Source organism: Dipodomys ordii, unplaced genomic scaffold (assembly GCF_000151885.1).
Source record: "Dipodomys ordii isolate 6190 unplaced genomic scaffold, Dord_2.0 Scaffold32, whole genome shotgun sequence".
In the NCBI taxonomy this organism is placed as follows: domain Eukaryota; kingdom Metazoa; phylum Chordata; class Mammalia; order Rodentia; family Heteromyidae; genus Dipodomys; species Dipodomys ordii.
The window spans coordinates 4196773-4208844 of NW_012267248.1; the positions used below are offsets into that span (position 1 = coordinate 4196773).

Below are 12072 nucleotides of genomic sequence, written 5' to 3' on the forward strand. Positions count from 1 at the left end.
CCCCACGCGGTGCGGAGGCCGCTTTGCCAACGCCGCGGGGACCTTCAAGGATGTGCTGCTGCTGTGCTGAGCGCTGCAGGAAACCAGTCGGTGGGTGGCCGCTGGCGTGCGTGGACTTACACCTGTTTCCTTGTCGAGTCTGTGTCTTGCAGTGCTGAGCGAAAGGACCAGCCCAGCAGCCCCGAAGCGACTCTGTGCGTGGGAAACCCCGCCTAACCGTGGTGGAACTCCGAGCGACCTACTTACTTAAAACAAAAACCACCCCACCCACACACCTGTGGGGAGGAAACACACTTCCTTGTGAAACATAGAGTTTGTACCACATTTTATGGGAGTTGCAGGTTTTAGGCCTTCTTATGAACGCCGTGCGTGCAAGTGCTTCCACGGACTGGGGCTTGAACTCAGGTCTTAGGCCTGTCCCTTAAGCATGTTTGCTTCTTGGGCTGGTTGGAACCTCTATCCTGTTCTTAACCTCCCGAGTAGCTGCTAGTATTAACAAACACAAGCTACCAGCACACACCTTCCTTCCTTTTCCACTTGGGAGTTTTTCCTGTACCAAATTCAAGTAAAATGCTTGATTGTTTTCCTTTCTTTTTCAGAAAAAGTACATCAGACTTACTGTGTGGGTTTTATTGTTACTAATTTTTCAAGATTGAAGTGTAGAGTTCATGATACCATATACATTACATCAGTGTGGGAAAGGCAATAACTCTGTTATGCTTGGGCTTTATTTGTAACTGTTATTTTAACTTTAATTACCCTTAATGCTATTGATATTGTCATTGCCATTCCTTTTTTTTTTTTTTTTTGCCTGTGATCTCTGTGCTGTTCCCTGAACTGGGCCACCATCTCCCTACTATGCTCTACCTTAAAACATTGCTTATCACCTGGCATTGCTTCCTATTTTTCCTAGGCTCCTGTCTGGCTATTTAAACATATTGCCTGAGGTGAAGGTAGGCCTACCTGTGCCCTCTCCACTATTTTCCAGCCTGGTAGATTCCCTCCCTAACAGTTGAGAAAGATGTGTGTGCAATCAGCAATAACTCCTCATCTGTCCCATGAGCCATTTTTTGCATCTTTACCAGTCTTCCATCCTTCAATTGTGTGTGTGCGTATGTGTGTATTGGGACATGTGTTTTGACAACTGCACAACAAGAATTGGCCAGATAATAAATTTTGTTCTTTCAGCAAAGGCTATTTCAGGACATTGGGATTCAAGATTAAATTCTGTACATTTTACTCCTCTTGTCCCCTTCCCCAGATCTACTTTTCATGCCCTTGATTTTCAACTTATGGAAAAATTGTACTTGGCCATTTTCATTTTGAATTGTTTACCAATATTTCTTGGATATAGCCTTCTTTTCTATGCGTCAAACATTACTACAGTGAGCCTCTGTTATCTAGGGCCCATTTGCTGCTACCGTGCTAGGACTAGTATAGAGAACATATTTATAAATAAACATTGAATTTTGGTATGTAAAGGTTGAGAACAATTAGAAATCGGGCTGTGTGACTGAGGGCTGGTAGCTCATGCCTATAATCCTAGCTACTCAGAAGGCTGAGATCTGAGGACTGAAGTTCACAAATAGATGAAGCAGAAGTCAATGAGACATCTCTAACCATCAAAAAGCCAGAAGTGGAGCTGTTGCTTAAACTGGTAGAATTCCAGCCTTGAGTGAAAAGCTAAGGGACCCCCCCCCAACTGCTCCTCCTCAATAAGAAAGAAAGAAAGAAATCAGGCTGTAGAAAAGTAAAGAAAAAAAAATAGAGGGCTGGGAAGGTGGCTCAGTGGTAGAGCGCTTGTCTTGCATGCCTGAGGCCCTGGATTCGATTCCTCAGCACCACATAAGCAAAAAGAAAAAAGCCCGAAGTGGCGCTGTGGCTCAAGTGGTAGAGCATTAGCCTTGAGCTGAAGAGCTGAGGGACAGCGCCCAGGCCCAGAGTTCAGGCTCACTACCAGACCCCCCCCAAAAAAGAAAAAAATAGAATGTAGTCCATTCTTTGTAGTCTTCTGCAGGTTGTTCAGCTACATCTGAGCAGAACCATGGGAGCAAGTCAGGAGGACTTCGAAAATGCAATGAATCAGGTGAAGCTCTTGAAGAAGGATCCAGGAAATGAAGTGAAGCTAAAACTCTATGCCCTGTATAAGCAGGTAATTGCCTATGATCTGAAATCTTTAGAGACATTTTGAACTGATGATTTCTCAAATAGACACATTGTGTGGCCACTAAAATTGAGCTTTAATATTTAAGTTTTGGTTTTCCTCTGAAGTGTGTGTACATGTGAGCTCTGTTTTCTTTTGTTTGTTGTACTTTGTTATGTCTTGAAATACTATTATGGCACAAAACAACTACTTAAGTGTGTCGAGGTGGGTTTTTGTTTTTGAGATGAATACCTGAGCATGTAGGAGTGAAATAGTATGATATTGACATGTTTGACATTCATTAAAATAAACACATGAATGCTGCATTCTGGTGACTCACAAATACAATACTAGCTACTCAGGAGGCTGAGAATATAAGGAATGTGACTCAGAGCCAACCTGGACAAAATAGTCTATGAGATGTTTATCTTCATTCAGTTAACCAGCAAAAAGTCACAAATGGAGGTGCCCAAGTGGTAGAGCACCAACCTTGAGTGAAAAAGCTAAGAAAGAGTTAGAGGCCTTGAGTTCAAGCCCAGTACCCAGATGGAAGGGAGGGAGGGAGGGAGGGAGGAAGAAAGAAGGAAGGAAGAAAGGGAGGGAGGGAGGGAGGGAGGGAGGGAGGGAGGGAAGGACACAGAAAACAGGAAATAAAGAGCACAAAATGAAGGAAGGAAGGAAGAAGGAAGGAAGGAAGTTCAAAACGGCCAAATTTGATCATTTCATGAGTGATTGAGAACTTATATTGTAAGAAAAAGTAATCTGTCAAATGGTAATGTCTCTATCTTGTAACCAATCACCATTCTGAACCGCTAGTTCCTGAAATTACTTGCTTCTTGATTTTATTTGTAACTATCATCTGTGTTGCTTGTAACTAGCCAGTTATGTTAAAGCTATGAGTCTTTACCAATGGAGTTAAAAAATAAACTCCCCACTTTGAATCATATTCATGAATGAAACAGCTTACAGTGGATTCTGTGAGAGTTTCTAGCAAGTTATTGAAGCTGAGGGTAGTGTTGAGTGCTGCCCTTTCCTCTACTTACAATTGGTCTCAGAAGTGAAAATAGTCAGAAGATAAGGCAAACTCTGTCCTATGGAGACAGCTAAGTCTTGCACCTTGACTTTCAGTTTCAAGGCATATTTAAGTCAAGGCCATTTTTACTACCTTTGTTTTTCAAAGCCTCTTTCCTCTTTTAGCTAACTGTATTACAAAGTTATAGAAGTTTTAGAAAGCGTTTTAAATTGACATCTCTAAAATATAACTGAATAGGACATTTTAGTCAGCTCAGGACACCCATTGCACCCAAGCTCAAACAAATAAAATTTAGTTGCTTTTCATTTTCAATTGGGATACTTTTCAGTCAAGTTTCCTGAGGGCCTGTGGTTCTAACAGCTCACACCTTATCTCTACTAGTAACTAGCTACAGTGGTGTGTTCACTGAATTGGTGATATATATATATATATATATATATATATATCTGTCCACAGGCTTTCAGAGTATGTGAAGATTGTCTAGGAATGTAGCTCAGTGGTAGAGCACTTGTCTATTGTTTGAAGCCCTAGATTCAATCCCAGTACAATTTGGGAGCAGGATATTGTAGAGTCCTGTGAGTTTTCAAATGTTAACTAATTTCTTTAGAAAATTAGTGGCTATTTTGATCATTTGTGAAAAATGAGGTTATCAACAAAATTAATTACCAGATATTTTTGTGGTTGGTGTGAATGTACATGATGGTACTGGGGCTTAAACTAAACATCTTGCACTCTCTTTTTCACTCGAGGCTGATACTCTTATCACTTGGGCCACAGCTCTACTTATTGCCTTTTGCTGGTTAATTGGAGATAAGAGACTCACAGATGTGTCTGCCTAGCCTGGTTTTGAACCACAATTCTCAGATCTCAGCATTCTGAATAGCTCAGATTACAGGTGTGAGCTACAGACACTGGCTGATCTATTAGACTTTTTTAGAAAGTAATTTCTCAAAGTTTTTTTATTGCATTATTTCCATTTATAAGCAGTAAGAATGGGTAGCTAATAGCACCTTTTGCCTCTCTACTCTTTTTCTCTTATTTGGGTGTTCTCACCAATACTATGAAGTATAGGTAAGGAAAAACTCAAGATCATTTTGCATACTCTATGAAAAGATTTGAGAGAGGTATTCTTGCTAGCATTGAACTTTATGAGTGTTAAATATGTAAGGTTTCAGTTTGCATAAACATTTGGCCACTAATCACATTTACCCTTTTTGCAGGCTACTGAAGGACCTTGTAGTATACCCAAACCTGGTGTATTTGATTTTGTTAACAAGGCCAAATGGGATGCTTGGAATGCCCTCGGCAGCCTGCCCAAGGTAAATTAACGTCTTCTGGGATTTTTTTTTTGGGGGGGGTCCGGTTGTGGGGCCTGAACTCTAGGCCTGGGCGCTATCCCTCAGCTCTTCAACTCAAGGCTAGTGCTCTACCAGTTGAGCCACAGCACCACTTCCGGCTTTTTTCTTTTTGCTTATGTGGTGCTAAGGAATCGAACCCAGGGCCTCAGGCATGCAAGGCAAGCGCTCTACCACTGAGCCAACTTCCCAGCGTAAATTAACTTCTTTACTCTGCATTTATTTGCTGGATTTCTAAAAGCTTGGTGTTTCAATGAGTCTTTGAAATCTTTTTTTAAATATAATTGTATTGTTAATATTAAGATGTTGTATGGAGGGGTTACTGTTTCATAGGTCAAGGTAATGAGTACATTTCTTTTGGGACAATGTTAACCCTTCCTTTTCTTTCCTCCGGTTTCCCCTCCTATCCTGCCCACAAGTATTTCAATGTAGCAGAAACTGGGCTCAAACTCTAATCTTCCTGCCTCCCTCTCCCCAGTGCTGAGATTATAGGCATGAGCCACCATTGAAGCCTTAATGTGTTTTAATGATCAAGGTCTTATGCTCTTTTGTCTAAGTTCTATTTATTTGCATAGTATGGTCCTCAGAATGCCTACTCCTTGACTATAGCTGAGTTCTTTGTCATCTACTCTTCAGGAAACTGCCAGGCAGAATTATGTGGATTTAGTGTCCAGTTTGAGTTCTCCATCTGAATCCTCTAGCCACGTAGAGCCTGGGACTGACCAGAAGACCCCTGGATCTGAAGATGTGGTTGTGACCTCTGAAGATGGCATCACGAAGATCATGTTTAACCGTCCTGCCCAGAAAAATGCCATCACCACTCAGGTAATGACACTTCCTAGAAGCATTTCCTGTTCCTCTTTTCTTCTACTTATTTCACTCAAAATATTGTCATTTCTACATTAGTTATATTTTTTGTGTGGTTTTCTGGTTTGATTTGTACAAGATAAGAATGCATTCAGAACTGTGAAATCTTTGCTTAGCATTTGTTTGAAGTAGCGTCTACATATCCAGAAGTGACTTTCCTGTGAATGAAAGCACAAATCATTTAAATCAGTATAAGTGAAATACATGTAGCTATCATAGAATGCACAGAAAAGCCCTCTAAGGTTAGGCTTCATTATAATGTTTCCCTGAGTGTCTTCAAGTCACCTAAATTTGTCTTTTTGCTCTCATGGACCTTCATTTAATATAAGCAGAGGGAGAGGGGAGAGACTTCGCCTCTAATAGCCCAATCCAAACATGACCGAAGTAAATGGTTTACATGTATGAAAATATTTCAGTGAAACCTGCTGTTTTAGGAAAGAGGGAAGGGAGAGCAATAGAAGGGATGAGACTGATTGCACATAGGCGGGAAAACTTCACAATGATATCCCCTCCTGTACAAATGTATTCTAGCTGTGTGTGTGTGTGTGTGTGTGTGTGTGTGTGTGTGTGTGTGTGTGTGTGTGTGTGTGTTGGTACTGGGGGTTGAACTTGGCTTTTTCTATCACAGCTGGCTCTCTACCACTTGAGCCACACCTTTACTTCTGGCTTTTTGCTGGCTAATTGAAGAGTCTCACAGATTGTAACTTCTCTTTATAATAACTATAACCCATCTTTATAATAAAAAATGAAAAATTAAAAAATAATATAAAATGGAGTATAGCCCAGCTTTGCTTTGAAAGAGCAGTTTCCAAGGGTTTCACATCATGCCTTTGACCTAGAATGCTAACAAGATAACTATTTTAGCCCCTTCCCTTTGAAATAATTACAGGGAATTCATCAGATTCTTGGAGATGAACTGGGAGTAAAATTTGAGAGGTCTTTAATCATTATGGATTTTTTATTGATTTTTTTTGTTTTGTTTTTGTCAGTTGTAGGGCTTAAACTCAGGGTCTGGGCACTGTCCCAGAGTTCTTTTGCTCAAGGGGCTCTACCACTTTGAGCCACATCTCCACTTCTGGTTTTCTGGTGGTTAATTGGAGATAAGAGTCTCACAGCCCTTCCTGCCCAGGCAGCCTTTGAACTATCGTCCTCAAATTTCAGCTTCCAAAGTAGCTAGGATTGTAGGCATGTTTTGTATATTTCAGAGGGGTTACAGTTACATAAGTCAGGTAATGAGTACATTTCTTTTTGGACAGTGTTACCTCTTCCCTTGCTCTCTCTGTTTTTCCTTCCCATTTCCACTCACATTATATAGTTCATTTTTAGCATGGTGTCCAGTGAGAACCATTGCTACATTTATTAACCCCTCATCCCTCCATTTCTGGGTTTTCATTAGATTTTTAAGTTGCATCAGGTCCTGGGTATTAACTTGATATATGTATAAGTAAGAATTGCATGAAATTGGATATGTGCCATTTAGTTGATAAAGCACTGAATTCTGAATGTTTGATTTCTGTTTACCTTCCTCATGTCTCTGCAACCATGGCAGTGATAGCTCCTCATTACAAGTGTCTAATAAGTTTCTGTACTGTCTGCACAAGGGTTGCTCTAATTTCCACAAAGAGCTTGTTGCTTTCAGTTAATAATAAATAGACAGACATGTTAAGAAGTAATTTACCCAACTTATCCCTCTCCTAATCCTGGCTATGGTGAGTCACTTTACCATGATAGGTCATCAGTATTCTCATAATATAGAAACTACTTTCTCCTTCCTCCTTTAATTTTGCATTATGTAAAATCCCTCCCTTAATATTTCTGTGTCTTTAGATCCATGAATATCTGTCCTCTTCATCATTCTTTCTCACAGTGGAACAGTTTCTGAAGTACAGCAACACAAAATTTTCAGAAATGTTACTGATTTAAAACTTAAGAGACTACTGCCCAAGAATCTCATTCTAGCAGCTCAAAAATCCCAGCCTTTTGGCATTTGTTAACATGTCCTAGACTGCCTTTGACACGTGCTATTTCTTGAAGTGACAACTGAGATGCAGCTTCAAGAATGTTTCCTCTGGCCAGCTACCATCTCACCTGCTCTAGACAAACATCAGTACCTCAGATTACCTTCCTTTGCTTAAGTTTTACACACACACACTTGAGCACAGTATTCTTTCAGTTAAAAATATGCTAATTCCAGAAGCTCAACGAAGCTGTCTTTTTAATTCACTTTGTGAACAGCCCTTCTACCTCTACCTTAGCATGGTGACACAGCATGTACTGAGGAATCGCAGAGGAATGAAAATGATTTAGAGAGTAATCAACTACCTTTTTAGGTATTTAAATACAACCAATATGGAAGTGGTGCTGTGACTCAAGTGATAGGAATACTAGCCTTAAGCACAAGGAGGCTCAGGGACAGCACCCAGGCCCTGAGTTCAAACCCCAGGACTGACAGGAAAAAAATGTATAACAATAAAGCTGGGCAGTCATAGCTTACACACGTAATATTAGCTGTCCAGGAAGCAGAGATCCGAGGATTAAGGTTTGAAACCAGCCTGGGGAGGAAAGTCTTGAAACTCTTATCTCCAATTAACCAGCTAAATGCTGGACTGGAGCTGTGGCTCAAATGGTAGAGTTCCAATCATGAACAAAAATGCTGAGCAAAAGCACAGAGCCCTGATTTCAAGCCCAAATACTACAGGCATGTGCTCACAAAGTACAGGCCCACCACACACACACACACACACACACACACACACACACACAAAAATGCAACCAGTATACATGTTTGGGTTGTTCTGGGAGCAGGTTTACAGACTGTACAATGAATCAATTTCAGTTTCTTCTCATTATCTGTCTTCCCATTCACACAGATGTATCGAGAGATTATACTTGCACTTGAAGCTGCAAGCAAGGATAACTCAACCATCACTGTTATAACAGGTAAGACATTTTCTCAGACTTCTTACTTAAATGTCTTTCTTGTGCTCTCTTTTTTTAAAGCAGACAGAGCAAGTTTGAAAGCGAAAGAAAAGCAGCAATATTCTAAAAAGAGACGCTAGACTGAATGCTTACATTGAATGTATGCTAGATCTGGTATTTTTATTGTTTCCAGGAAATGGTGACTATTACAGCAGTGGAAATGATTTAACTAACTTCACCAAGATTCCTCCAGGAGGAATAGAGGAAGTAGCCAAAAGTGGTGCCGTTTTACTGAGGTAAGAATGACATTTGCCTGATCCCTGAGGGCTCATTCTTATGCATCAAAGCTGTATTCAGTTGAGCAAAAGTAAAATGCCTACTTCTCTGCATTGCTTTGACTCATTGAGACTTTGGACGAGCATGTCTCCATCCTGTCCATGAGTATACAGGCATTCATTTTATCTATTTGACATTTGCCACTGTGTGTCAAATTGACTAGAAGGCAAAAGGTTAACTAGAGTTGTAAGTAAGGGTCTCTCATCTTGAGGCAGAGAACTTTAGCAGGTTGTCATCTGGTCAGGTGAATGAATAGACTTCCATGAATGCTGGCTGTAGGAGACTTGAAGTCATGCAGAGCGCCACAGAAAGCAGTATGAAGGCATCACTCTTCCTGTCTGGTTGATTCCACCATCTCTGAGTCCCACTGGGCTACAGTATTGCTGCATTTTCTTAGGTGCCCACCTCAGTTTCTTATACCATAGCTAGCATACAGCCAGGCTCAGCCTGTAGGATTTGCTGCTACCACCAGGTGGCTTGAGTAGGGTTATCCTGCACAGATCTGGGGTAGAAGAGTAGATGCGGCCAGACAGGAAGGCAGTGCTGGTTAGTGTCTTCATTTCAGACTGTCTTGCCTGTACTTTGGGAATGTTGTTTTAGAATGTTAATGCTTTTCCATTATTTTCTTTTCTTTTTTTGTTTCTTTATTTTGTGGTCATGGGGCTTGAACTCTGGGTCTGGGCACTGTCCCTCATCTCTTCAGATCAAGGCAAGCATTCTACCACTTGAGCCACAGTGCTACTTCTGGCCCTTTCTGTTTATGTGGTGCTGAGGAATCAAACCCAGGGCCTCATGTATGGGAGGCAAGCACTCTACCACTGAGCCACCTTCCCAGCCCCATTAAATGCTTTTCTATTTTCATTGCTATAGGGAATTTGTAGACTGTTTTATAGATTTTCCTAAGCCTCTGATTGCAGTGGTGAATGGTCCAGCTGTGGGAATCCCCGTCACCCTTCTTGGGCTGTTTGATGCTGTATATGCATCGGATCGGGTAAGTCAGCTCCCAGAAACCTGGGAGGCCAGGCAGTAGTGAAATGAAATCCTTTGGATTCTCTTGGATTGCTGCTAGTACTAAGTATGTTTCATATAGCTTATGATAGAATATGCTATATCAAGATTTTTTTCCCCAAAGAATTCAACTAACTTGAAGGATTATGTTTTCCCCTCCATAATTTACTTGAGTTTTCTAAATACTAATTTTCTATAAATTTTGTCCCAACTACGATGGTTCAGTATTCTAATCAAATATACAATACTAATTCAATTTTCATGTTACTCAAATACACGGGAGAAACTTGAACGCTTCCCCTAATAAGAAAGCAAGAAGTAACATCTTTGCAGGTTATACTCAGATAGATAATTTGGGCCTCTTTATCTAAGTAAGTCCTGGAACACTGGGCATGAGCCCATGAGCATCAAACTATTATCAGTCTACCACTCTAAACCCGCTCCTTTGCAGATAAGAAAACTAAAGCTTATAAGTCATTTCTTATCCAGAATGCAGCTCAGCCTTGAGCTTACCATTTAAACACTTGAATTTTGTTCTTACTACAGTGTGTGTTTGTTATAGAAGAAAATAATGTTTTGAAAAATATGGAAAAGCACAAACAGAAAATTTAAGCTAAACATCTGTATTCAAACAGCTGTTCAAGAAGCTGAAATTTGAGGATTGTGGTTCATAGCTAGCTAGGGCAAATAAATCCTTGAGACTCATTTCCAGTTAACTAGCAAAAAGCCAGAACTGGAGGCCGAGCACACATGGTAGAGTGCCATCTGTGAGCAGAAAAAAATGAAAGTGCAAGTACCTGCAATCAACCAATCAGTCAACCTATGGTGCAGATGAAGGTCAAAGGACACAAAGGAACACATACATAAGAGGGAAAGTTCCATGAGCAACTGGAGTTAATAGCAGTTGATTACAGGCAGGATTTTTGCTGAATTAGTACATTTATAACTGCCTTGTAGAGGATTTTAACTATGTGGGATGGTGGATAAGCTAATTTTTTTCCACTAAAACATTCATTTTATTATATATGTATCTCATAATGCCATGTTATATATGTTAAAGTAAAATGTATACCTTGTATAAAGTCACTCATTATTTTACCATTCAGAGGTAACCAGTACTGGTATTTGGTTTATATAAGTCTGGTTTAAGTGGTTCCTGACTTCTGGAACCCTAGGCTGTTTCTCATTTTTGTCACTTTAAACAAACATGGGATGAACTTTGGCTGTAGAACATTTATTGTAGAACTAATCACAACTCTAAGACTGGAAGATTCTTTTAAGTCATTTTTGTTTGTGTGGAGGTAGAGGTCTTATCTACTATGAAAAACAGTTTCTTTCTACCACTGAAGAGAGTCCCAGGAGCTCTCATTGACATCATGAGCAAATACCATATATTAAATGATGGACTTGTATTTAAGCTATAGAGACAAAATACTAATTAGTACATGCTGTCCATTCTTTATTACAAGCAGTGGTTAACAACGTCTATTTACCCCTTGGCCAGCAAATGGCACCTTTTCTGTGGCTTTCAAATTTATAAAATAAGCCAGCATCAGTGGCTCACTGTTGTATTCCTAGCTACTCAGGAGGCTGAAATCTAAGGATTATGATTTGAAGCCAGACTGGACAGGAATGTCTGTGAGACTCTTATCTCCAATTAACCACCAAAATGCCAGAAGTAGACCGGTGGCTCAGGTGGTAGAATAGCTAGCCTTGTGCAAAAAAGCTCAGGGATGGTGCTCAGGCCTTAAGTTCAAGCCCAATAGTTGCACAAAAAACAAAATTATAAAATACTTTTTCAGTACTTACCATGTACTTGGTACTCCATTAACTAACCCACATTATACCCCTACCCATAGTTCCCTTCCCCCTACATATTTACATAATGCACACTATGAGGCAGGGACTCACAATTCTACAGATGAGTAAACTGGCACCTAGAGGAAAGAAAATTCTCCCAAGGTAATTCTCCAAACAGTAATAATGCCAGACTCTAAACCATTCATACATCCATGTTTTGATTTCTGAAAATAAGCATTGTAATGAAGCTCTGTGTCAGGTTTGACTGTACCTGTTTACGGTTCCTTAGATGTGGTTATGTTTTCCTTTGTTTTTCTATCAGTTTTCTGGTTGTATTCCTTTGGTTGTGTCTTCTCAGGTTACTGGTTTAAGTAAGATTTCTTTTGGAGAAACAAGAAAAATAATGCTAATGAGAACATTTCATTTTGCATTTTTATTCATATAATGCATACATTATGACTTTATATCTCTAACAAATGTGCATTAAAGATAACACTATGCTGATTATGTGAAATGAGATCTATATATCCTTTTATGTTGTATAAATAAATTAAGAGCACAGTAGACAAGCTCTGGTGGCTCATGGCTCTAATGCTACTCAGGAGGCTAAG

General features: G+C 40.0%; 1 protein-coding gene across 1 annotated transcript in view; it reads left to right on the forward strand.

The window, feature by feature from the left end:
• Positions 1 to 12072, forward strand: part of Eci2 (enoyl-CoA delta isomerase 2) — a 36121-nt gene that overhangs the window by 18324 nt on the left and 5725 nt on the right. The window contains exons 2-7 of the mRNA XM_013016735.1: positions 2008 to 2152; positions 4397 to 4495; positions 5168 to 5356; positions 8269 to 8338; positions 8511 to 8613; positions 9524 to 9644. Coding sequence (XP_012872189.1) covers positions 2008 to 2152; positions 4397 to 4495; positions 5168 to 5356; positions 8269 to 8338; positions 8511 to 8613; positions 9524 to 9644 — 727 coding nt within the window. The remainder of the gene's footprint in view (positions 1 to 2007; positions 2153 to 4396; positions 4496 to 5167; positions 5357 to 8268; positions 8339 to 8510; positions 8614 to 9523; positions 9645 to 12072) is intronic.